Below are 26,851 nucleotides of genomic sequence, written 5' to 3' on the forward strand. Positions count from 1 at the left end.
ATGGTTTGTTCCAAGTTTTCATTCCGATCAGTGTCCCTGGAATGTGTATTCATAGTTTCTCAAAACACAGAAATGGCATTCTGCTTATGCTGCTTTTGCAACTGTGCCCATCTCTAGCCCCTCTAGTCAAGCACATGGAACAGCTCAATCCCCATGATTCTGGGGAGAACTGTTTGGGACTATTCCCACTTGAAGATGGTGAAGGAGATACAGGATTGCCTTCAGAGGCCATGTGAAAGAAGCCTGTGGATTTCTGGACAGACCAGGTTTCAGATCAATGCCAGACTGTTGTGGTCTTGGACCCAAGTAGGGAGAATGCCTCCGAGCTTGAAAACTGTTTTGACAGAAGCGGTGTCTTCTTCTTCGAGTGACATGTTATGAAATGATGGCCCCACAAGACAGACGTGTGCTTGCTGGAGACACTGAACCTCGCACAGCCAACTGAGCACTTCCTGCAATGAACACTGATCCCGTGTTTGCCTCCAAGGATGAGTCAGACTAGTAAATTAGCAGTGCACCAACAAATGATAGTGGAGGAGGGCTGGCAGACAGCTCCGGCCATCATTGTACAAAGAGGGCTGAACCCTTCGTCTGCCTACACTTGGCACTCATGTCATCGTCAGCCTTGCCTCCTTGTGTGCAGATGGGACCCCTCTGAAAGGCAGACTGGGGTTTCTGATTTCTGCAGTCTCCATGTGAAGTCACAGGCTCTTGGTCTTGTTCAGCACGACTGTGGAGATGGTTGATGTCCATCTGTCAGGGCCATGTAGCACATATTCATGCTCTGGGTGGGCAAATGGACTAAGGGAAAGATGGCAGATTCAGCAATTCTATAATGTTCAGCTTTTAGGTCCTGGAACAGTGGAGCTTAATGAGTGTGAATTCCTTTATCATTAACCTAAAAACAAATTCCTGAAAGTGAGATTTACTTAAAGCTCCAGTGTCTTCAAGTCAAAGTTGAAGATGCTCATTTGAGCAAGTGAGATTTTTCACATGACTATTATGGGAAGCCTAAAGATTTTGAAAGGTACTGGGTTAGAAGCCCTGCCTTTTCATTTTTAATTAGTTCCTGGTGTTAGGAAACTGCTCAAATAAGACACAGAGACCAGACTGTGCCAAATGGCCTCTCCTGATTTGGCTTGCATTCTCTTGACATCTTGCTTTTCATTTCATTTTAGAATGCTTTACTGAGTTATTCTCCTATGATTATGTAAAGAGTTGGACACTGTTACCTTTCCTATCTTTTCTATCACTTCAATCTTTGAGGTGGTGATTATGGAAGCCAAGAAGGGTCCATGGGCATGAGACAGAGGAGCAGTGGTTCTGATGGGGCTTCTGAATGCTGAGTGCCATGTTACTGACATACCAGGGCCCCTGAAGGGAACAGACACTCATCAGATGGGATCTGCAGACACATGTTTGACTGGAGAGGAAGGTTCATATCTCCTGCCTCTCCTTAGTAACATTCCCACTATTTAAATGGCAGAGGAGAGTTACTGTGGGAGTAGGAGTCTCTATTAGGACGAAGCCAGAATACTTCAGCATTCAGAATAATGCAGCCATTAATACTGCAATATCAGAAAGGCTTAGGTGGCCATCTCTTGCTTCCTCCTTCAAGCCAGGCTTGCCAACCCCAGCAATGCTGGCTGGCACTGAAGAGCCAGCGATGCTGCTCAAAACACCTGACAACCCAATTACTCTCTGTTTTCAATGTATTATTATCTTTGCAACTGTTGGGGAGGCCAGTGCCTGAAACTGTGCCTGGCATACCACAGGCACTCAGTAAATGCTTGCTGAATGAATGAATGAATATCCAAAGGACAAACCAGAGAAATAGCACTACTATAGTTACACTAAAGTTACACTATAATATGATATTATTATAGGCAGCATAGCTACTATTAAGTGAGGACTTTACAGGTGTTAGGAATCAACTGTGCCAAGCACTAGATTTATCTCATTTAAGTATTATCACAGTTATTGCAAAATATCATTATCCTTATCTTACAGGTAAGGAAATTGAGGCTTAGAGAGGTTAAGTAACTTGCCTGACATCACAGAGCTAGAAAGTTACAAAGTTGTGATAGGAACCAATATTTGTGACTCAAAGCCCATATTCTTAACCCTACCCATGTGTGGTGGTTTGTCTCCAGAATGGCTGCCATCAGTTCCTCTCCTCTGTGTACATGCCATGACCTTCTCCTAAGAGGGTGAGTCTGTTTCTCTGCCTCCTTAAATCTAGATTGACTTTACTGATTTTCCCAACTAGCAGAATGTGGAAGAAGTCACACACAGGGGGACCTCTGAGATTCAGTCACGAGGAGCCTTACAGTTTCTACCCAGGCCTCTTGGAACATTTGCTCTGAGGGAAACTAGCCATGTGTAAAACATCTGACCACCCCCAGGTCAGCATGCTATGTGAATGTCCAAGCTGGTCAAAGGCAGAGGCTGCCTGGAAAGAAACAGCAGTTGCAGTCATCCCAGCCTAGCTTCCAGATACACAGTGAAGGAGTCATACTGGACATTCAATCCCTAGGAGATGCCACAGAGACAGGGCCCAAGACCCCAGACAGATGCCCCAATAGAGCTGTCCCATCCGAGCCACCTCAGTGGAGGCCCCAGATACTGCTAAGCAGAAGAGAAGAGCAGAACTACAGTATTCTGCCCAAATCCCTAACTCACAGAATCATAAACATAATGAAATGGATGTCCTCCTATGTCACTAAGTTTCGGAGTGGTTTGTTAAGCAGCAATAGATAACTGGAACACCACACAATGCTACAGAAGGCTGGTTCGATCCTCATTCAGGTAGCAGGAAGAGGAACTTCCAGCCTTGAGCTGGGATGAACAGTATGTAGTCATGGGGAGTTACTCCTGGAGCCACCTACCCTCAGCCCTGGCTGTGGAGAAGCTAGATGTAGGCACTAAGGTGTACCTTCACACATGCTAGCCCAAACCACAGAGCGCTGGAATGTCCTTTTAAGTTGGCACAACGATGTCCTCATCTCTAGCCACTAACTCCCTTGAGCATAAATTCAATCTCCTTCAGTTTTACATTCACTACCTTACACCTTTCAAATGCTGTAACTCGGCTGGTCTCTGACCTTGGCTCTTTCTGCTCCTTCTAGCTTATTGGAAAATACCTGCCTTGGCTTTTCCAGCAGGAGTCTCTTTCCAGAATCATATTATGGCAATTGGCCTTGAGCCAATGATTACTGGGGAGAGCATGCTCTGAGCCTCATTTTTCTTAATATGCAGTACCTACCTTGCTGGATTGTTTAGAGAATCACTCATGATTACACTTATCCAATGACAATTCAGCCAACACTCATGATTTCTGTGTGCCATGCACATTATATGACATGCTTCACATGGACTATCTCATTGAATCCTGACAGCAACTCTGTGGGCATTATTAATAACTTTGGGGTTATTATTATTCCTAATTTACATGTGAGAGAATTAAGCTCAGAACAGTTAAATAACTTGGCCATGAAGCTAGCACCAGGCAGAACTGGGATTTGAATCCAGGTGTTGACAGGCTATGCTCTTGACCACTATACCTTAGAACTAGACTTAAGGTAAATGACTTCTACAAACTGTTAAAAAGAAAAAGCATAAAAACATTAAATACAGAAGCTCCCAGGTGGTTGATGCATCTTGGCTGGGATGAGGGTACCTAAAGGTACACAATTTGCCTGGGTCTCATGCCAGAACCAGGCAGCTTCCCGGCAAAGGGTGTCCTTTGTGACTTAACACGATCCATCATCACAGGGATTCTCAACCAGTGGAAGTGTCCCTTTCATGATGAGGGATGCCAAGCAACACTCCCTCTCCAGCAGAGGCTCTTTAGGATGAAGGCAGGGAATCCCAAGTGAATGGGCACAACCACCCCTAGGGAAACATCACAATCTCTAAACCCCTTCCTGTTTCTCCTGGGGTCTTTGATCTGTGAATTAAGAATTACTACATTAGAGGAATTTGCAGAGCCATTGTATGTTAAGGACAGATCTTAACCGTAATCAAGGGACACAAACTGGAGATGTATAGGCAAGCTTGCATTTACTGTGAGCTCTAGGCAGTCAGGAGTATAGTTGACCATCACCTTGGATACTTACTGAGCTACTTCCATGTGTCAGGGGCTGAGCTCCTGATGCCTAGCCCATGCCTGGTCTGTAGCAAGTGTCCAGGAAGTGCTCACTGAATGACGTGGATGAGGGGAGGCTCATGGAGAGACAAAGAGATGTCCCCATTGTCCTCCTGCATCCTAGTCACTGAGGCTGTGCCTAGCACATTCATCAGTTTGGTGTTAGAAAAATTTCAGCATAGATATGGACAATCTGTCCCCTAGGAAAAATTCTGGCCACTCAGGTAATTAATTTATATTGACTGATGCATCACTAGGATTTTTTTTTCTGCTTTATAATTTGTGTTTTATTTGAAAAATTAGTACTTATCATTTCCATAATATCATCATAACAAAGGAAGAAGTGAATACATCAGATAGCTTATAAAGGAAGAACCAGATCATAAAACTTAGAAATTTTTTTGAGAAAAAGAGAGAGCAAGTGAGCAAGGGGCAGAGAGAGGGAGAGAGGGAGAGAGGGAGGGAGAGGGAGGGAGGGAGAGAGGGAGGGAGAGAGAGAGAGAGAGAAAGTGAAAGAGAGAGAGAAGCGGGGCTCACCTAAAGTGGGGCTGGAACTCACCTGATCTGGGACTTGAACTCACAAACTATGAGATCATGACCTGAGACGAAGTCTGATGCTTAAGGACTGAGCCACCCAGGAGCCCAAAAAGTAGAAATGTTTAAGCACACTGGACAGTAAATATGCTCTTGCCACATGTACAGAACATCGGCAGGTGGGATCTAAAATGACTATCCCAGTAAGCGCAGCCTCAGCCTGCAACCCCTCCCTCCTATGAAGAGTTCACCCTTCCTTCCTTGTTGGAAAAGCTCCAAACAAATTCAGGAAGAGCCTGGTTCCTGACCTTGCTTGCCCTGGGAATCCACCATGTCCTCCTGCGTCTATCTAGTTTGGGGTTCTGTCTGGGATGCCCTGTTTCAGGGGTGCCTTTTGATTCTGTCCTAGCAATAAGCTTTATCTCCATCCCTAAGAGCCAGGCCACTGCCAGGCCTGGAGGAGCAGCTGTGGAGGTGGCCTGGGATGGGATTGGAAACAAAAGCATTCTTTCATTTTTAGAAGGAAAAAAAAAAAAAAAAAAAACAAGCATTTTTAGATAAAGTGGGGGTTTGAACATTTTTTTAAGCTGAAGGGTTCAGTGGCATATTTGCAAGAATACTATAATATTTAACATTTTCATAAATAGAGGACGGGTTAGGTATACTGCATAGATCCACACAGTGGAACACTAGGCAGCCAATTAAAATGAAAATTCAGTCATTAAAAAAAACTGGTTAAAAGACTCTAAGTAAAAATATATGGATATATACAAACATAGATGGTATCTATGTGCATAGAAAACAGGGATATATATTAAGATGTTACTAATGGTTAACACAGAGTGTTGAGATGATGAATGAGTTTTTATGTTTCTTTTTTTTTTTTTTAATTTTTTTTTTTCAACGTTTATTTATTTTTGGGACAGAGACAGACAGAGCATGAACAGGGGAGGGACAGAGAGAGAGGGAGACACAGAATCGGAAACAGGCTCCAGGCTCTGAGCCATCAGCCCAGAGCCTGACGCGGGGCTCGAACTCACGGACCGCGAGATCGTGACCCGGCTGAAGTCGGACGCTTAACCGACTGCGCCACCCAGGCGCCCCAGAGTTTTTATGTTTCTTTATGTTTTGAACTTTATTCAACTGAAGATGAATAATTTTATAGTCATAAAAATAAAAGCCTGTCAATTTTAATACTTAAAAGAAACAGCTCAAAAAAATCTTACTTATTCTTTACCCATCACCTTGGGGTTCTGAGTGCCTTTGCATTCTCTGGCAGAGAGGGCCGGAAACTATTCCAAGCAAAACCCAGGCCCTACTGCAGATGTTACCGTGGCTCACCTCCATGTACCAGTAGGGCTGGCCATCCATTAGGCCAAGAATCTAATTTAGGCTCTTCAGTTTTCACGCTGGATGTCAATTCTAACATCTGCTCAGTTGAATTTTAGACTACCTAGCTCTTCCTTTAACCTGGAACCCCAATACTTCTTTCTACTCTTCTAAGTACAAAGAGTTGAACCTTCTACTGTCTAATTTCTATCAAGCTCAGCTGAAAAATGTTGTATGTGGACATTAACTTATAGATACACACTCAGTACATTCTTGCAGCTGTGTTAGGTTTTATTGCTGTACCGAGTCAGACCACCTGTGAACCTGAACCACATTCTATTTCATCTCACAGAGATGATAAAGCAGACCTAGCAGCAACTAGCACATGACATTGCTTACTATGTCCCTGGGACCTGCTAAGTACCTGATGTAGATTACCTAACTCTCAGAGCTACCTTAGAGAGGGAGAATTATCGCCCCCAATTTTATGTGTGAGAGGTTCAGGATTAGTGTGATTGATTAACCTGGCCAAGTTCACACTGCTAGTAAGGGGCAGAGCCAAGATTCAAACCCAAATCTGACCTCAGATGAGCCAGTATTTTGTGCCACTCAGCTCCCTGCCTTGTTGCTTTTCGTGAGTCTGCTGGTGTTCTGCTTTCACTGAGGGAAACTTGTGTTTTGGAGATTCACTGTATGAATGTTAGTGAGATACTATCAGACAATATTGTGTCATGGAGAGACTCAGAACAAAAAGTTCTTTCAGACTTCAGTCTCACTGAAGTTTTGTTTTCTGAGAGGATGGGCTATACTCCCCAATACAGAGACATGTATTTCCCTATTTGCTTTGACCTCCAGGAAGCTCAGAGCCAAATTTGTGGCTTGGCTCTAATAACTACATACAATTCTGTGGTCTGCATACTGATGTTAAATCTATTCCCTTGGTGTTGATCTTCCTTTTAGTCTGTATTTTCCCTAATTCAGATCTGTGTGTACCTCTATTTTTAGATCTATCATACCCATTTATGTAGGTTGCCTTAAATCCTTGATGGAAGAAGGCATGGTATAAATGATGTCCATTTGTTCATGCATACATTTGCAAGCTCACTTTGTTTAACCCGTTCCTACCAAAATGGCTGACAAGCTACATCATATGTGGCCTTCTCATCACCTGGTGAAAGTGACACCTCAATAAGTGAGCGAGCTGAGAAGGGATGGGACACCACAGGGAGAGAGGGCCCTGTTGGTCCAGGTTGGTAAGCTACTGTTTGCAAGTAGACCATTCTGATCTATTTTCTGGCACTTTCTGCTAGCATTAAAAAAAACACACAAAAACACCACATTTCAGTAACTGGAATTGAAGGAATAAACAAATGTTAGTTCCAGAGCCTTAGGAAACTACAGGCCCATACCTGGCTATTCTTTGGACTCTGGGAGTCAGCAGAGCTGCGAGGTCAGCAAAGGTTACCCACGCCTGAAGAGGATGCCAACAGAGACATTCAAAGAAAGGGTTATCTCTGGGCATTGAAGCCCTAGACAGGGCGGAGGAGTCACAAGCATTATGAGGAGCTTCAGAGGTTTGCCACACCAGCACTGGTGACTAAAGACCATGCCTACATCACCTGCATGGGCTAAAGCTACCATGGGCTACCTACCTGTGGCACCAATCACTGCCACTGAGGGGACGACACTGAGAACGGGGTCTGGTCCAGGTGACCTTTAGGTCCCTTTCCACCCTGAGAGATTCCAGGATTCTAATTAGAAGCTGATGTCTCTTACTGTGGATTCAGTTTAGAGATGTACATATAGTTGACCCCATGTTAAACTGTAGCATATTACGCAAAGACCAGACTGCAGGCCTTGACAATCCACCAGCCAATGCTTAGAGAGGCTATAACCAAGGGGCTGGCCTTCCTCCCAGAGGATGTCCTCATTGCAACAATCACCCCTAAAACTATTCCAAATGCTCAAGTATTTTGTCTATTATAAAATGACTCTTTTAGCAAAACACCCTTTCCCCGTCTCTCATCTTTGGCTGGTAAGTTAATGCTCACCTGGGGCACTGTATCTCCCAGGAGCCTTCTCTTACTCCCCTTTCCTGACCCTCTGGCTAAGCAAGGTGCACATTCTCAGACAGCCCTGCAGCATCTTTACACAGCTCTACTTCATGGTATTTACTAGTATTTTCTCTCATTTGTCTTTGTGTCTGTAGGGCTTAGGGTACATTAGCTGCCTGGTAGGTCCCTAAGATCAGAGGACATGCACCTTAAGGGTTAGATAAGGGTGACTATGGATGGCCAGAGCCAATTCTTGCCTTCTCTTTTCTCTCCCGCAGGTAGACCTGGATGAACAAAGGCCAAACAAATACATGCAATGCCATCGGGGCCCTGAAAACAGAGGAGAGTGATTTTCAATTTGGGTCCTCAGCAGGGTCTCCAGAAGGAAGCCACAATTCTCTTTTGGCTGTATTTTGCTTGTACTTCTTGTTTTTTAAGACCTAGGGTAAGCTTCATCTACAAGTTGCTTCACCCACATCTTGAAGCAAAAATAACTCTTGAGAATATTCTGGGCATATTCACAGAATTCATTGACATCTCTTTAACTCCACCTATAGTTAGTTCTCTCAAGTACAAGCCAGAAATTAATCTCGATAGATTGTATCTGTAAAAGTAAATACTGCCCAATCACAGTCTTTAGTATTTAGAAATAAACATTAGGCATTTGGCTAAGATGTCTATCTGGTTCAGGGCTGACATGCAGACTGACCAATATACAGATAACCTCTTTGGGGTAATTTCAGCTCACCAAAAGAATCATGAAATTAATATTTCCCCCTAATTATAACAGGGGTACATGTATACAATTTTGAAAATATATAAAGAAGAAAATAGAAAATCACCTGTAAAATTCTGCTGGAATATAGCCAATACTGCGTTTTAGTTGGTTTTCTTTTTGCATTCATATATATATACAAATACTTTGATATGATATATGAATATTTACATATGTGAATTAAAAAAATTAAAATCACACTTGATATGTGGTTTCATAAGCTTCTTTCTCATGCAACATTAAATCATGAATGGTTTTTGCCTGCTACCAAATGTTCTTCAAGAATCAGATTTTTAAAGGTGGCAGGGCATTATTCCAGCATTACTCGCTAAGGTTTAACTTCATGCCTCATCCTGAGTACATGAGGGCACACTGGCTTAGCAAAGACCTAATTAGCCAGGAGGCTGGGCCCTCCTTCCTTAAGCCATGACTTGCTTTCTTGTAACATTCAAGGTTCTCCATGGAGATCATGCACCTGTGCCCCGTGTTCACCTGTCCACATGAAACCATAGCCTGAGTTGGCTGGATAGCAGGCATCCACAGGGACTTGGAGAAAGGGTATGCAAAAGAGAGATTTGCCCGATTTCAACCTCTCCCCACTTTTCAAAAGTAAATGCTCCTAGTGGAAGCTATAGTAAACCTTTACTAAACTGTGATGCCTGTGAAAAGGGGCACTTCCCAAATCCAAAACCCTTTTTATTTTAACCCTTCTCATTGAAAATCTTTCTCAAATGGACAAGTCCATTTCCTTAGCTTAATAAAAACAGTAAATATAAATGGCTTCTTGCTTATTGCAGGTGTGTGTAATACTCTGAGCTCTCCACTCCCAAGTGAATTAATGAGTTGTCATGCCTCCAAACTTATCACATGTTCACACAAAGTAAGCATTCAGCTTCCAGACCGAGCACGCCTCCTCTGAGAGCCCCAGCCCTGCTAGGTGTTGGCACAACTCCAGGGTAGCAAGGGTATGATTTCATGGCAGCTATTTGTTATGTCCCTACTTCTCCTACTGAAATATGAGCTTCTAGAGAGCAGGGACCTGTGCCTGACTCATAGTAGGCACTCAGTAAATGTATTTAAATGGACTTTGACTTTGTTCCTCAAGTGTGGAATGCTGCTTCAGCAAACACATGCTGTAAATGAAAAACTGGTTTTTCATACGGGTTCTCACAACAAGAATACAACTGCTACTACCCCTCTCCTTCCTCAGCAGCTGAGAATAGCTGAACACCCTGTGGACACATATTATCTCATTTAATTCTTACAATAGTCGTAAGTGGTGGGTACTATTGTTAGTTCTGTTTTACAGATGAGGAAACAGGATTAATTCTTGGCCAGACTATAAGTCTAAGAAGTGCTGACCTGATTCTAAAAGCTACACTTCTAAACAGGACACCTGAGTTTTAGTTCTTTGCAGGGAGGCTATATGGACACAGGTATGAATGCTGCCAATCTGCGAAAACAAATACAGAGTGCCTTTCTTAGATCTAACTTTACAAAAAAATGGGGTTGATTTTAGGCACTAATAACATCCATCCCTTCTTCCCCCACAAAAAATAGGGATGAAGAGAAAAAAGTGATTATTATTCTTTGAATATCCACCCACCTTTGACTTTGTGACTTGGTTAATTCTCAATGATTTATGCCAATGGAGAAAAGATACAGATATAATGCACATTGACAGTGTTAATTTATTCCTTTTTTTTTTTTTTGGTGAGGGAACAGGTGGTGGTGCATAGGGACCACTGGGCTGGGAACGCTGCCTTTTTATATTCAATTAGAGCCACTCACTGCTCTCGGGAGCAGGATCCCTCCTGACACTGACTTGCCGAGGAGTCTCAGTGGCTTCAGAACCAGACTTTCACTTTAGGTTGCTATCATAAGTGGGAAATAAGGCAGCGAAAGTGGTAGAGTTCCATCTAAAGGACTCTATGTCCCTTAAGGTTGCCTTCTATTGCCATGTACTTTCATATTTCATAGTCTCATAGTCAAAGAGGTTGAGGGCCATTTTCAGGTGGAGAAAATGAGAAACAGAATGACAGCTACAGCTTGGCTCCACACACAATATTAACTTAGTTGTCAGAGGTCAACTAACATCATCACCACTACCACCAACAGTTTTCTGCACCAAGTTCCCACTTTGTTGGATAACCTCTGCAACACAAGTCCTAAATACTTCTCGCCAGGAACTTTGAGCTACCCTGTATATTCTCACGGTTTACAAACAGGCAGTATGGATGAAGGAGGTCAAAAGGTACAAACTTCCGGTCACAAGTTCTCGGGAATGTCAAGTCTAGCACAGTGACTACAGTTAACAATATTATGCTGTATATTTGAAAGTTGCTAAGACAGTAGATCTTAAAGTTCTCATCACAAGGGGAAAAACTGTTTAACTTTGAGGTGGATGGATATTAACTAAAGCTACTGTGGTGATCATTTCACAACATACACATAAATCATTATGTTGAATACTTAAAACGAATATAAGGTTCTATGCCAATTATATCTCAATAAAACTGGAAAAAAGGGGGCTCAGGACTTTTAATTTCATTAAACAGATGAGAAAACCAAGAAAGAAACTCGTTGCAGAGCTGAAGTCAGAAGCTGGCATAGGTGTCATTGGTCAGGACAGTGTGCTTGACTGGACTGTCCTTTTCTGTCTATGCTTTGTTTGCTGGGACATACTGGTGGCACAGTACTATCAGATGCTGTCACACAGTCCGCCAAACTTGTCTGCCTGCATTTCATCATCTCTGCTTCTCCAGTTTAGTTCCTCTCATGGCCCACATTCAGCCAAGAAAGCACAGGAAAGAGGGAGCTTTGTCTCCCACATCCACCACCCACCAGCATCATGACTCCAACGTTGCCTGCACATTCCTGAGCCAGTCTGTGCCATACCACGTGCTGCATGCTCAAGATTACAGAATTTGGGAGTTGCACGTAAGAGCAAAATGAGCATGGTTAAAAATACCAAGGACTGCAAATATATTCTTTATAGAGAAATGAGAATTAGCAAGTGTCTAACAAGTCATGGCTTTTAATTCTATTAAAAAAAAAAACCCTTTCACATTTTAAAAGTATTAAATGAGGTCCTTTCTAGATTTTTACAATAAATCTGATAGTTCCACAGAGAATGCATTGAAATCTTTCTGATTTACCCCTCTCATTACTTAGAAATCTAGAATGAGTGAACAGTATATAGAAGATGACAGTTTCCAAGTGGCCTTGGTTATATCTGTTTCTTACCTATAGCATCCTCCTAAGGATGATCACTGCAGCTTTGGGATCTGGTGGCCACTGAAACACTCATTCCCCCCTTGCAATCCTTCCTGCATGGTATTCCCCTTCAGCCACTTGAGATAAGGCAGGAGGGAGGGAAAGTGGGATCCATGTTTTCAACCCCTGTAGCTGGTCTCATGACACATCCTTCTTTTCTGCCCAGCCGTATTGCTGCCTCCTCCTCTAAGTTCTCACTGCCTGGACAGTGGGCTTTGGGAAGCCTTCTGTTCTATGGCAGATGAGATGTGTTCTGGGCCTTCCAAGTTAAGAGATGGGAATAGAAATCTGCTGCCATGACAGTGAGAGTCTAGAATGCAAGGAGGTTGGTGCTTGCTAATAGGTACATCCTGGCTTTTTTTCATGGGGACCTGCCCCCTAATTCTGCTTTTGCTCTAGTCTTCTTATTTGCATCGATCTACCTGTCATCTAAAACTGAAACAATCACAAGCTGAATAACTTATCATAGATTCTAAGTAATGGAAACAGGCTTAGAGATCCTAAAGTATAACATTTCCTAAAGTTCTGTAGAACACCACCCATGCAAAGTGCTCTCCGAAAACAGTTCCATGGTCAGGTGAGCTGGGGAGACGTGGCACAGTCCACCCCCTCCTGGCATCTGAGCGTATTAAAGGCTTGACAACGTCCCTTAGTAAGTGAACTATGTTAAACTCACATGGTAGATTTGTAGGGGGACTTGGGCCTTCCTTCCCAGATTTCTATGGGAAAACACTCTGAATTTCAAATCTAATTCCCCATAAATTGAAGTGTTCTAGACATCACTGAATTTTCTTGATGGCAGATACTCATAAAAACATTGTTTTGACCTGTAAAAGCTTTGCAAGGTCAAAGCAGCAATAACTTTGCCATAAAAATGTGTATGTATTCATATATATCAGCTAAAAGATAAAATGTATACTTACAGCTTTTTTGTGTGTGTGCAATTTGAGCAGCCCAGGGGAATGACTCATACCAAAAAATTTTAAGGCTCCAAGACTAGACTGAATATTGAACTGCCCTATATAAAGATACAAAATCCATGCTCAAAGAGGCTTTTTTTTTTTTTTTTTTTTTTTTTTTTTTAGTGCAAGCAAAGCTTGTTGTGTCTCAAAATTGCTCAAAGGCCCTGGTCAAGTCTGGTGGCCTTTGTTACTATTTTTGAAGTTAGACAAACTGTGTTCACCTAGAGAGGATTAAAATGGTGGATTTGTGATAGATGATGAAAATCCTTTGGAGCTGATACCAGCCAGAATCCTAAGCCTGTGAATATCTACAGTAAATCAAACATCTGGGTGAAAAGCTAAAAGATCAAGCAATTCTTTGCGTGCTTTCCAAATGTATCAGGGCCATCATGAAACTGAAACTAAACAGTTGCCTATCTTCCCCCCACATTTCACCTCGGTATTCTGGCATCACACATACATTGCTAAAAACTCAAGGGGGCAGATGACCTATAGGTATCATTTTTAGTTTGAATATAGGACAATATTTGGGGTATGATCATAAAGGCCAATTATATGTTACTTTAAGAACTAATTTAGAAAGAAGTGCTGCAGTACTCAATGAGAGGCTGGAATTCATCCCGAAGAGTATCACAGTATTAATGTTGACACTTAGTGAAAACATTGCATGAAGGCAATATACCATTATAAGGCCTGCAGAGTCAATATTTTCTTTCTCTTGTTTCTATTTTATTTATTTATCACTTCTATTTTTTCAGTTCTTTTATAAGAGCAGTGGGAAAACTCTAGGATCATAAATACACTTTTGGCAAATCTATTTTATGTCTTTTAGCAGAAAGAGGGCCAGGCTGTCAATTGTGATGTAAACAGGCAAGGAGAGGGAAGAGGTAGGGAAGGAACATTGAACACCTGTTATTTAGGAGGCACTCTCCATATGTTCCTTCATTTCAATCCTGATGAAAACCTGTGAGGTACAAATCCCTGTACCTGGGTTTATAGACAAAGGAAATTGAGGCTCAGAAAAGTCCTACAACTTGTCTAAGACCAGGGTGCAGGAAGCAGAGCTGGGGTGTGAACCCTGATCTGCCTGTTCTTTCTATGACACTAATCCAACTCCCATAGTGAAAGGTATTTCATCCAAACCAAAATATGTGTGGATAGAATGGAATTTTGCTCTTTACAGAAACAACTGCATTTCACAAGAATGGAAATTATGTTTAAGGCACCAGAAATCTAATGCTGAAATGACTTTAATCAACACCATTGATCTCATGTAAACAAACACAACCAGAGATATTCAAAAGCAGCTTTCGAGGGCTTTGCTTTCTAGTCCTTACTATGATCACATCCCACTTCCACATACCTTCCAAAATAGAGGGAAGTTTTTAATAGCACATGAACATTCTTTCCTATTTTCGGTCTTCAAAAACTGAAAGACATGTGCCACTTGCTCTGAGCAAATGCTCTGAGCATGAGCCTGATGTACCTTAGAATGGTGTACATTTTGGATTATGGTGGTCGTTGGTCCTTCAGTGTTAGCCAGAGATGAAAAAGATTGTTCCAAGAAGTTTCACCCATGACACAGAACTATGGGCCGGCCTCCCAAGAATATATTTATTATATTGCAGTTTCTGTGTAATTATTTAAATATGTATATTTCAAACACATTGAACAGGGCAAAACTGTCAAGTTAAAGTGACATTTTAGGATTCTTCTGATTACAAATTATTTCATGGTTGCAACCATATCTGTTCTCGCTGCTTCAAATGCAGAATGGCCAGTGTACTGTATTAGAGATTCTTAGAGATATCCTCAAGAATTGGTACCATACTGAGGGTATCTATTTATCTTAGTGGAACACTTGTTTTCTACCACTGCTTTCATTTTTCAAGTTTGTAATATAAGGTCTAATGTTTAGTCTAATGACAAATAGGACTATAAGTGGTATAATATAAGTATGTCATTACCAGACTAATTCTGAATAAGCAAATGAACCAAACCTTGGTGTTCTCAATTATAATTTGTAGGTATAAAAACTGTTTGACTACTTTTCAATATAGAAAACCACAATGTATAAGGCACTGAAATTTATTTTTCTTCCTAACAAATCTGGACTACTATGCCCTACTATTTAAAAATGGCCACCAGAGAAACCAACAGACATTACTATGTTTTGGAACCAAAGAAAGAAGGGATTTGTCAAATATGAAAAATCAAGTTAGTAGTTGAGCAATAGCAGTTCAGATACCAAGGAGAAATAGAATTCTAAATTTAATGGGTGAGTGAAAATATATAAAAAGCTCAGAAAAACTTAATCTGCAAAATACCTTACATTAGGCATATCTGAACACTTGATAAACAAACCAAGTATCTTAACTGTAAGTTGAGCTTTCAATAAAATGCAGGTGTATTGGGGGAAATATTTAATCTGTTCAAAGATGGTAGTTACTCACCACATCGAAGGCAGTAAACACATGACAGTAGTGGTGATTGGACTTCAAATCTTTTGTGATATAAGCAAATGTTGAGAGGTCTTCTGGGTCCTGGGCAGCACAGGAGATATTACGAATTTCATGCTCGGCAATTATGTTCTGGAAGAAATGACATAAGTGACCATTATTTTCCTTTGCAAACCAGTAAATTTTAGAACCAAGGCAAATGACTTGGGAATCAGTTGCCTTCCCCCTTTCTAGAATGTTCTAGACCAGCAACATTCAAGGTGACCCAACACGCTATCTGTGGGTAAATGAATACCAGATCTGGAAGGAATGTTTTCATTTAATTAAAAACAACCTAATATAGTCATATCCTGGAGCAGTGGTTCTCACCAGGTGCTGTGAGCAGAAGCAGTCTGGGTGGCAGACACTCCTTAAAAAAATAGTAGTTATGAAGCATTTTAGTGTTTTGATTCCCCATATACACCTATAGATAGGCAGTCCTGCCTTCTGCTCATTCTGTCTGGAAAGGATCACCTGCCACATTCTGCATGCTGGGAGAAACTCTTCCCCATCTTGCTGCTGTCTTGTGCCCTGCTCCTACTGCCCCAGAGCAAAGGCAGGTATAGAAGGAAACGGGCAGGTGGAAATGTCAAGGTGCTATCTTTAAAAAAAAATTTTTGGGGGGGGGTGTCTGGGTAGCTTAGTTGGTTAAGCATCTGATTGTTGATTCCGGCTCAGGTCATGATCTCAAGGTTGTGAGATTGAGACCCTACTTGGGATATTCTCTCTCTCTCTCTCTCTCTCTCTCTCTCTCTCTCTCTGCCCCTCCTCCCCACTCATGCTCTCACTCTCTCTCAAAATAAATAAACATTAATTTTTTAAATGTGAGTTTAATTGACACTGTTACATTAGTTTCAGATGTACAATGTAGTGATTCAACTTCTCTGTACATTATGCTATGTTCACAAGTATAGCTACCATCTGTCACCATACAATGTGACACTGATAAACAATTCTGAATTGCTTACTCAGAATCAGTCTTGTAATGACATACTTACGGTATTATGCCACTTATAGTCCTATTTGTCATTAAGTCTAAACATTAGCCCTTATATCACAATTGACTATATTACCCATGCTGTGCCTCTTATCCCCATGATTACTCATCCCATAAGTGGAAGACTGTACCTCCCACTCCCCTTCACCCATGTTGCCCATCCCCTCAGCCCCTTCCCTCCGACAACTCTGTTTGTTTTCTGTATTTATAGGTCTGATTCTGCCTTTTGTTTATTCAATTGTTTTATTTTGTAGATTCCACATGAGTGAAATCCTATCCATTTGTCTTTTTTGGTCTTATTTCACTTAGCATAATACCCTGTAGGTCCATCCATGTTGTTGCAAATGGCAAGATCTCATCCTTTTTATGGCTGTGTAATATTCCATTTTGTGTGTGTGTGTGTGTGTGTGTGTGTGTATGTGTGTGTGTTTGTGCACAATCTTCCTTATTCAATCCTCTATTAATGGACACTTAGGTTGCTTCTATATCTTGGGTATTGTTAATACTGCAATAAACATAGGGGTGCATATATCTTTTTGAATTAGCGTTCTCATTTTCTTTGGGTAAATAGTAGTGGAATTACTGAATCATATGGTATTTCTATTTTTAATTTTTTTGAGGAACTCCACACTGTTTTCCACAGTGGCTGCAGCAATGTACATTCCCACCAACAGTTCAAGGTGCTCCCTCCTGAAGACTCTGTGGAGGCTAAGGTGTAGAGGTACTATGAGGGAAACAACCACTCTGCATTATTCAGGTCTTGGATTCCCTGCTTGATGCAGGGCCCTGTGGATGACAATACCTTACTAACTATACCCACTGTGCAGAATTATGAGTGGGCGCTGTGGCTATCATTATTATCTTACAGGTGGGGAAGCTGATACTCAGTGTAAGCGCCTTATGCAGGACAGGTGGTAGAGTTAGGACTAAAATGTAAGGTTGTCTGACTGTAGAGTTCAGGCTCTTTCACACACTGTAGGGCCCCTCATTGCCACCTCTCCCTCACTGGTTTAACATAATGTCATTTTTTTCTCTCTAGCATTTCTTCATGGCATCTCCCTGCCAGCCCCCTCATTCCAACGTGCCTCTAAGAATAACTGGTAGGAGGTAAGTGAAGAAAGGTTTAAGTATTATTATCCTAAAGCACAAAATAACCAAGGAGCATCATCTTGGCTGCAAACCCTGCTAGAAATTTCTTTTGATACACAGACGTATTTCAAAGCAAAAAAAAAAAAATTCCCATAATTGCACAATCATTTTTTATCTTATAATATCCCATTTACGTTTTTTCCAGTTGTCATAGATCTAAAACCCTCAATACTGTAGTTACGCTAATTACTTTTTAATTGCACAGTCTTAAATAACCTGTTGGCAATAAAATGTTCCGCGTATACCCATCAATGCCTAAAAATGCTTACAAAATGTCCTTCCCTGCCAGCACCCCCAGCAAGTGCTTCATGGCCCCCACTCTACTGAGCTGTGTGGCTGAGAAGCAATTACAGAATTAACACATAAAAGAAAATTAAATTAAGACATTCTTCACTGTGGCCCTGTATGTTGACACTACACGCAGCACTCTGTCAAAAATAACTCAATTTGAAATTGGAATCCCATAAACAAATAACATTCTATTGCAAGATACAGTTTCAAAATAGAAGGCCATGATCTTCTTCTGGCATTCAGATAGGTTTTCAAGTAGAAAACTAAATGAGGAGCTAGTGAGTCTTAAAATGAATTTAAGAATCTACATGGTGTCAGGGCAACTGGGTGGTTCAGTTGGTTAAGCATATGACTCTCGATTTTGGCCCAGGACATGATGTTGGAGTTGTGAAACTGAGCCCCATGTTGAGCATGGAGCCTGCTTAAGACTCACTCTCTTTCTCTCTTACTCTCTCTCCCACTCATGCTCTAAAAATAATAAAAAATTAAAAAAATAAAAATAAAAAGAATCTACATAGTCTTCACAGGGATGTTTGCAAATGCTGAGAGTCTCCACCATCATTTTAATTGGGGGCTGCCATGACCTTGGGGAGTGTGGATTTGGTCTCACCTATCCAAGATCCACTATCATCAGAAATAGAACATTCGCTCTGATTTTTAACTAAATTGGCATTTTGTGTTCTTGAGATCCTTTACTAGCATTCGGTAGATTGGAAGATCAACTTCTTGGGAAAGTATTACACTGAAAAACTCCCTGTCATTTTGAAAAAAGTTATTTTTATTTGAGACAGAGAGAGAAAGAGAGAGAGAGAGAAAGCAAGCCAGCAAGCATGAGTGGGGAGGAGGTGCAGAGGAATAGGGAGGGAGAGAATCTCCATGATGAACTCGGAGCCTGATGTGGGGCTTGATTCCATGACCTGGGATCATAACCTGAGCTGAAATCAAGAGTCGGATGCTCAACTGACTGAGCCACCCAGGAGCCCTGCCCTCTGATTTTCAATGTACTGAATTTCCTGAATCACTTCTCAACTGTCTTCAGTGGTGTGTGACAGCATCATGACCCTGGGCAAAACTATAAAGTAGGTAAAGTATATCTTTGGAGATCTCTCTTTATTATGGACTGCATGTCTGTGTCCTTCCCAAATTCATATCTTGAATTCTTAGGAACCTTGAAATCTTAAGCCTTGATGTGATAGTATCTGGAGGGGTGGGGGGGCTCTGGGAGGTGGTTAGGTCCTGAGGATGGGGCCCCATGATGGAATTAGTGCCCTTACAAAAGAAGAGAGACCTAGCTAGCTCTCTCTGCCATGTGAGGACACAGCAGGAGGATGCCCTCTATGAGCCAGGGAATGGATTCTCATCAGACACTGAATCTGCCTCCAGTACTGTGAGAAATAAATGCATATTACTTAAGCAACTCAGGCCATGTTAATTTGTTATAGCAGCCCAAATGGACTAAGACATTTTCCCTTTCTTGCCATTCTCCCAATTTTCTGGGACCCCCCACTTCTGTTTTTCCCAGGAGCCCAGGGCTGTCTTTTAGCTGCCCATTGAGACTGCCCTCTTCTGTGTTGCTTCATGTTCCCAAATCAGCCTCCTCTCCCACTACTGAAACTCTGTTGCTATGATCTAGAGGGAAGGTGGCTAATACATGTATTCTATATTTCATTAAGAATAACCGATGTTTAATCATCTTAACTGGCACTTTAAAAATATGCTGTTAATTGAATTCACATTGATGGCTTGTGTAGGGAGGGATTGTTGAACAGAACTTCCTGATCTTTCTGCAAGGCCAGGATGTGGTGAGCTCGAGCTCTCACTGTTGAAACACTGCCACCACTCTGCATGGTCTACCTTTGCAGAATGATGAGGCCAGTTCCCCATGTGTAAGACGCATCTAAGGGTAGGACACCACAGCTGGAGACAGCATGGAGACTGGGTGGCTGGTTTCCTCCTTGGAGAAGATGTCTAGGAGGGACAGATTTTTTTCTACCTCCTGTTACATATCAGTTGGTGGCTCCTCCATAAATTAAAAGCAGACAACAACATAAGGTACAGGTGATGTACCTCAGTTTAAGATGGATTCCTTTTATGTTGCTCAGCTTTCATACCTCAGCACATTCTAAGGAGACTAGCACTTTGAAAAGACTCAAAAGAAGGAGTGAGGAGGGGCTTATCCTGCCCCTTCCTTGGGATAGAAAGTTTGGCAGCCCAGTCCCTTGCAACAGGGAGAGATTGTTTTTCTGGTCTGTTGCCTTTCATCATGTTGAGAAACAGCTAAACAGGTGCCTGGCTGGTGGGTGTAGAGTAGAACTGTCTGGTCTAGCCAATTAACAGAGAGGTTCTAAGAAGGGCGTGTGATGCTGAAGTGATACAGCCAAGAAGTCAGCTTCCTCTCCCTCCCCCCACTCATGGCTATGACAGGCAGGCCTTTCTCCTGAGTCTCTTCCTTAGGCCTGGCCTTTTCAGAGAATGCAGTGCCCCTGCAGAGAAGAGGTAAGACATAAAGGGAGCAGCCTCAGCCGAGGGCTGCCTGGAGGGGACCTGTAGAGAAGCTGATGCAGATAAGAACAGCACACATGCTTAATGGGCTCTTAATCTGACTCTGAGCTTTTTAGAGGGAGAAGTATGTGCTATTAAAAAAAAAAAAAAGAGCACTTGTTTAGGCAAATGTTCTGAATTATTTTGTGCTTAAAAAATAGCATAAGCCCTGTTTGAAGTTGGCATTCAAAAAGCAAACAAACAAAAAACAAACTCCAGCACTGCACTGTTCCTAATTTAGCTTGATGGGAAGATTGAGGAGGGGGTCAGAACAGGAAGGCAAAATGCAACCCATTCTTAGCCAAGCATTGGATATGGGGACTGTGTCACCTCTTGCAAAACCCTGCTGGTATCAACACAGGTCTGTAACCAGTCAGAGACCTGTGGGCCAAATGCCATGCTAGAATTATCTCTGGGCTATGGATCTACAAAAAGTTGATGTGCTTCATCTACAACATTTAAGGACCAGATCTATTCCAAGTTCTATTTAGAAAAAAAAATTTTAATGTTTATTTTTATTTTTGAAAGAGAAAGAGAGAGAGAACAAGCACAAGTAAGCAGGGGACATGCAGAGAGAAGGAGACACAGAATCCAAAGCAGGGTCCAGGCTCTGAGCTGTCAGTACAGAGCCTGACGCAGGGCTCGAACTCACGGACCACAAGATCATGACCCAAGCCTAATTCAGATGCTCAACCAACTGAGCCACCCAGGTGCCCCTCTAAGTTCTATTTTTAATTCAAGACTGTTTTCTACTTCTTCCTTCTTAAATCAGGATTAGTGGTTTAAATTGTTTCCTAAGTTTCTAGGCAATAAATACACTTGCGAGTTTCTACCTAGGCATCTGACTCTTCCCCATGAAGCAGCCAAAATCACTTATTCATTGGAGTAAAAGGAAAGAAGTGCTTTGCTGGAGGGCTCATCTATCACAGTCTAATGGGCGGTAATAAGAATGGAAGAGGAGCACACACTCAAAATTAACTAGTGGATGGTGGCTGTGGAGGAACAGAAGATGTGTTAGAAAGTCAATCCTTTTCCACGACCAGCTGGCTGTATGACTGTGGGGCGGTCACTTAACAGAGACTCTGAAGTCTTCCATTCCTCCCCCTGTGCCGTGCAGGATGAACAACCCCCTCTACCTCTCTAGGGCAGAGTAAGAGACATGCAATGGTCAGGAGGAGACTGTCTAGGAATAAAGCACAATGGAAGCATCAGATATGTGACTTTAGGTTGTGCCTTATTACAGGCTTAGTTGGCCACTAGTACCTCATGTCGTGAGGTCTTCTAATATGTCTCCACAAGTCCTTCAAGTCAAAGTGGCCCAGTGAGACAACACCTCCCATGGGAGAAATCTCTGGCTTAAACTGCAATCAGGGCTCTGGAGTTTATCACTCTGTTCCTGTCCTGTTATGAGCGTTAATCAGAAGTTGGCCTTTGCTACGGAACAAGGTGGCATACGAAGATGCGCTGAGGACACTGCTGGAGTCTAGGTGTCTGAGCACAGCGCCCTTCACATCACAACTTGAGAACGGTCCTTCAACAGTGGCTCTTCTATGCTTTCTGGAACCAGTCCTTCAGCCCTGGCTGACGGTAGTGTTTCTCAGCTTTCTGCAGTCAAATCCCACCAATGTAGCCTGACACTATTTCTTTCTTCTACACTTCTAATACAATCTCTTTCCTTTGGCTTCTCACACACCAACTATCAGACTGTGGCCCTGAGTCATCCACTCTCTCCCCATCCACTGCTGGGTCGGGGTAGATCAGTCACATTGCAGGATACTGGGATGGGGACACTGTATAAGTGTCAGTGTTAAAGCCAATGTCCCCCAATTCCTGAAAAAGCCAGGCACATGTTGTCATGGAGAGGTTGGCTCTGCCTGCCACCAACATAGGCACTTTGCCTTTGCTCTAGATTCTGAAAATATGCTGAGGACCACACTACAAGAACTTGGAAGATATGCTGGCCTTCTTTAGTGTTCTAATTCACACAGAATTATCTTCTGCATATTTTTCAGTGCTTATACTTCCAGACAACAGTCATCAGTGGGCAGAGATTTATGGCTAACTCATCTAGTTACTGGCAACTGAGGCAGAAGTCTCTCCTTTAGGTTTGGGGGGATCAAGTTCTATAACACTGATGTGTCCGTGAGCAAAACGCAACAGAACCGACAGAGCTCTCTTGCCTGTGGTCATGGAGACTGGAATAGAGAGGATGCTACTGACACGGATGCATCCAGTCACACCACCAGCTTCACAGAATGATAGCCTTAAGACTCTGGAAACTTCTCAGGGCAAATACCACTTGTTTAGAAATTTTCAGAATCCACTACTGCTTAGGTTGTTAATCTAAGAGTTTCAGACTCTTATACTAGAAATAGACTACTATTCATGGTTTTCAAATGCAAATGGGGTAGAGACAGTTGCTCTAGGTTAAGGGAAAAAACCCAAATGCCAAAGCCTTCCTTGAAATTTAGAAACAGCGATAGCAATGAGGTATCGCCAATGAGAGTTCCGTAAAGTTCCAAAACTTTAAAAACCAACTGACTATAATTTAAGGATACAGAAAGTTTGTGCACCGGTAACTGAAGTTGCTTCCAACTAATAAAAGAGCAAATAGGTCTGGATTTTTCTGATTAGAATCTCCACAGCTGTAATCCAACAATAGTAACTATCAGCAATATATTGCAGACTTGAAACTATCATTCCACGTAAGGTAACTGACTCTGTGCTTTGGAGATCCACAGCCTACTTAATCATGCTGGGTTATAAGCTTTCTGCTCTGGTTTCAGAACTGTTTCTAAAACTGGAAGGTTGCTCTCCTAAGTAGATCCGGGGAGCCTGGGCTTGTCTGACTGCTGATATAGCAATCTTCTTTGTTACAGAAAACAAATCAGGAAAATCCGAACTGGTTGAATCAGATGCTCAGGTTTATTATAGTTGCCCAAGAGTCACTGCCCATGGGACTTTCCCCTGGTGGCTAAATCCAGTTGCCCTGGCCCTAAATTACTACTGTTTAGTTCACCTGTTTCACAACTTCTGTTCCCTTTCTCCAAAGTGGAGTGGGTGTAGGTGAGGGGACTCAGTAGGGGGTCCAGAAAAGAAATGGTATTCACCAATGGGGATCACCTCATTTCCCCTCTTTCTAGAGCTTATCATCTGGGAGGGTACAGGAATAAAACACAAGGACATCTGGGGGTTCTGTGAGGAGGAGCCCATCAAGTTTGACTGTTTGTGGGGAGTGACAGTGGTCACACCCAGGAGCTCTAGTCTAGCACCGGCATTCTGTCATCTTCGCCAAGAAAGGAGCTCTAGAACACTTAAGTGAAATGCAACCTGGCTGTTCACACTTGACCTTAGAGCCCATGAACTGTTTCCACTGTGAGTACAAAGTCACAACAGAGTCACAGTGTGGCCTGACCTTCTTTGTGATTATTTCTTCTCAGAAAACAATACAGCTGAAACCCTCTGTCCCATCTCAAGCGCTGAGAAGAAATGCAATTATAAAATTATAAAATGTAAAAGTCAGAGAATGTGTTTCTTGTGTCAGGTGTTCATTACATATATCGAAAGAAAGGACATGTATATCTCTAGACAAATGGGAGGACGAACATCCTAGTCCTTTAGCTAGTGACAGTTCCTCTGGTGAAGGGGTGATGGCTTTGTTGCATTGTCATTCTATACATGACACCCCCGTAGTGCATTGTCATTCTATACATGACACCCCTCCCCTTTAATGCATTGTCATTCTATACATGACACCCCCTCCTTGTAATGCATTATCATGCTATACATGACACCCCTCCCCTGTAATGCATTGTCATTCTATACAGGACACCTCCCCACCTTGTAATGCACTGTCATTCTATACATGACATCCACCCCTTGTAATGTTCTCTAGAGCCAGAGGGAAATGCCATATACTAAGTGGCCACAGTCTATGCGAGAAGGCACCACAGAGAAAGCAAAATATGTATAGGAATCCTAGATCAAGTTCCCCAGATGAAATTTGTCCTTCTGTATACATGTATGAGTGCGTGTGTGTGTGTACACACGTGCATGGGTGTATCTATGGGTGTGCAGAGAGCAGACAGGTGGGGACAGGAAGTGAATAAAATGAGAGATGCTGGGCGTGACGAGACACAAGGATTTTAGGTCACATTCCCAGGGCTGTATCTGGTGTCTAAGGCAAAGAGAGGTGCACTACTCACCTTATTTGTTGCATCAATGAATTTGACTCCTTTATAAGAGACTGAAAGAATAATAGTGGGGACCTTCTTCATTTGCTCTGTAGACTTCTGAAATTAAAATTAGAAAGCTGTTAGAGCGGTTTGTGTTGCATGGCAACTGAAGCACATAATTTCTCCTCTTGGAAGATAAAAATGAGCCCAAGTTAAAAACAACACACACACACACAAACACACACCAAACACATTAATTTAAATGTAGGTCTCCCTTCTCTTGGGCTTAGCTGTGGTTTGGGGTTCTAAACTATCTGTCTTGCACTTGAGGATCTAAAAACAGCCTGTTCTGCTGCCTCCCGTGGGTGAAGGAATACTCCTTTTCCCCGACACCAAAGGGAGAAATGGACAGCTCTGTCTCCTACAGCAATTTCAAGCAACGCTTCTTTGACTAGAGTTAAACCATGTCAGTGTTAACTCCAAGGGTGAGTTTAGCATTAGCAAAATATATGCCACTGCTCCCCCTTCTAGTCACTCTTTCTTCAAGGCATGACGTATGTCTGAATGTGTGGTTAAAATAGGGATTTAAAATACATCATTGTGAATTTTTCTCAAACCTGGCCAAATCCATAAGAGCTGATATATTTACAGCGCCATCGCTTGTGACCATGCGGGCAACAATACCACCCTACAACAATTAAGCCCTCCAGGAACAGTCTGTATTTTGAGCCACAGCAAAACTGGACAGTCCAGGTAACAACCTACTTTATCATTTAGAGCTGCTAGATTTCCTTAGGCTATGTTCTTATGACGGATGTTCACACTGGCTTAATGTGCCCAGAGTCTTCAGCTTCTATAGTTTTATGCATCTGCAAAAAGTTTCTCCACAATTTAGTATGAGTCTTTTCTGTTTAGCTTTATCATTCATCACGGGTCACCAACAGTCTGTGTACTTCATTTCCCACTATGGATCCTCCTAATAATCACATTAAACATCAAGAAGAACCTACCTGACAGTTAGCCTGATGGGTTTTCCAGATAAGACAGGTGGGAACAAAATAGGAGAGAAAATACATAAAAATGTGAGGAAACCATTTCAATAATTCACCAACAGCATAAAGTCATTAAAAAGTGAATGGAGAATAGGTTTTATCGATACATACAGATGCAGTGAAACTGTTTTAGGAATGGCTGTGGGCTTTTCCAGACCTCGTCTGTCCTTTTGTTTTCTAATTCCCGTTTACTGCATTGCCTAGCCTCACCCTCCACTTCCAGTGTCCCACAACCACCTACCTGTCTTATGGATATTAAGGGAATTGGGAGAAAACATTACCCATTTCCATTTTAAAATTCTGAAATGTGACCAGAATTAAAGAAGGCTTTTAGTTGGATAGAGTGACTGAAACTCACTGAACTCTAAAATCATAATTGCATTTACATCTTTCACTTGAGCCATGGAAAAGGTGTTTCACATTTTCCTGACTGTTTTGACACATCTTTTGGAGAGCTACTGTACTGGTTTCAAAGATGGAGCAAATGGATCAGTAAGAGTGTTACTATTTAGTATTCATTAAGTGTTTCACACGGTATAGAAAAAAAACCACTCTTGAAGTGCTTTTTAACTAGTTTTAAAATTACCCAAGCTTGTTAGTTTTCTTCTGTGTTTGCCAAAGAGATGCAGATACTTTTGTCTTTTTAATGCTTTATCCAACCAACTTTTAAAAGTGTGCAAGGTAAATCAAAGGCAAAGCTAGAAGAAGTAACGCTCAGTGTGCCAATTTTAAGGCAAAGTTGTGGGCTGAGCTCTGTAAAGAGAGAGCTATAGCCGGCCGGCACGGGTAGTGGCTTGGTGGACTGAATGTGTGTGTGAAGAATTCTCTGCAAAGGGTACCAATGGATTTCAACAAATTACCTCCCTCATTCCTTGCCATGAATACATTTCTCTCAGACACAACTATCTATACCATCGAACAATATAAGATTAAAATATCAACATTTCATTTAGTATTAAGAAAGCCCCAAAGGGAAAGAGCAAAACCATTTGTCATTCATTCAGCAATTGAGTGGTTATAGTAGGCAGCCCACTGTGCTGGGAAAGCTCAGAGTCTACTTCAGGGCACGTC

At 42.1% G+C, this 26,851-nt stretch overlaps 1 protein-coding gene across 16 annotated transcripts in view; it reads right to left on the reverse strand.

Annotated features, from left to right (window-relative positions):
• Window positions 1-26,851, reverse strand: part of ANKS1B (ankyrin repeat and sterile alpha motif domain containing 1B) — a 1,075,523-nt gene that overhangs the window by 12,275 nt on the left and 1,036,397 nt on the right. For all 16 annotated transcript variants that reach the window (XM_047066127.1, XM_047066126.1, XM_047066125.1 and 13 more), the window contains 3 exons: window positions 25,739-25,750; window positions 24,759-24,845; window positions 15,531-15,668 (listed from right to left, as the gene is read on the reverse strand). In XM_047066127.1, coding sequence (XP_046922083.1) covers window positions 15,531-15,668; window positions 24,759-24,845; window positions 25,739-25,750 — 237 coding nt within the window. The remainder of the gene's footprint in view (window positions 1-15,530; window positions 15,669-24,758; window positions 24,846-25,738; window positions 25,751-26,851) is intronic.

The sequence above is a fragment of the Lynx rufus genome, unplaced genomic scaffold (assembly GCF_022079265.1).
Source record: "Lynx rufus isolate CCGP_SWC_20201006 ecotype Redwood Valley unplaced genomic scaffold, mLynRuf1.p SCAF_7, whole genome shotgun sequence".
Classification (NCBI taxonomy): domain Eukaryota; kingdom Metazoa; phylum Chordata; class Mammalia; order Carnivora; family Felidae; genus Lynx; species Lynx rufus.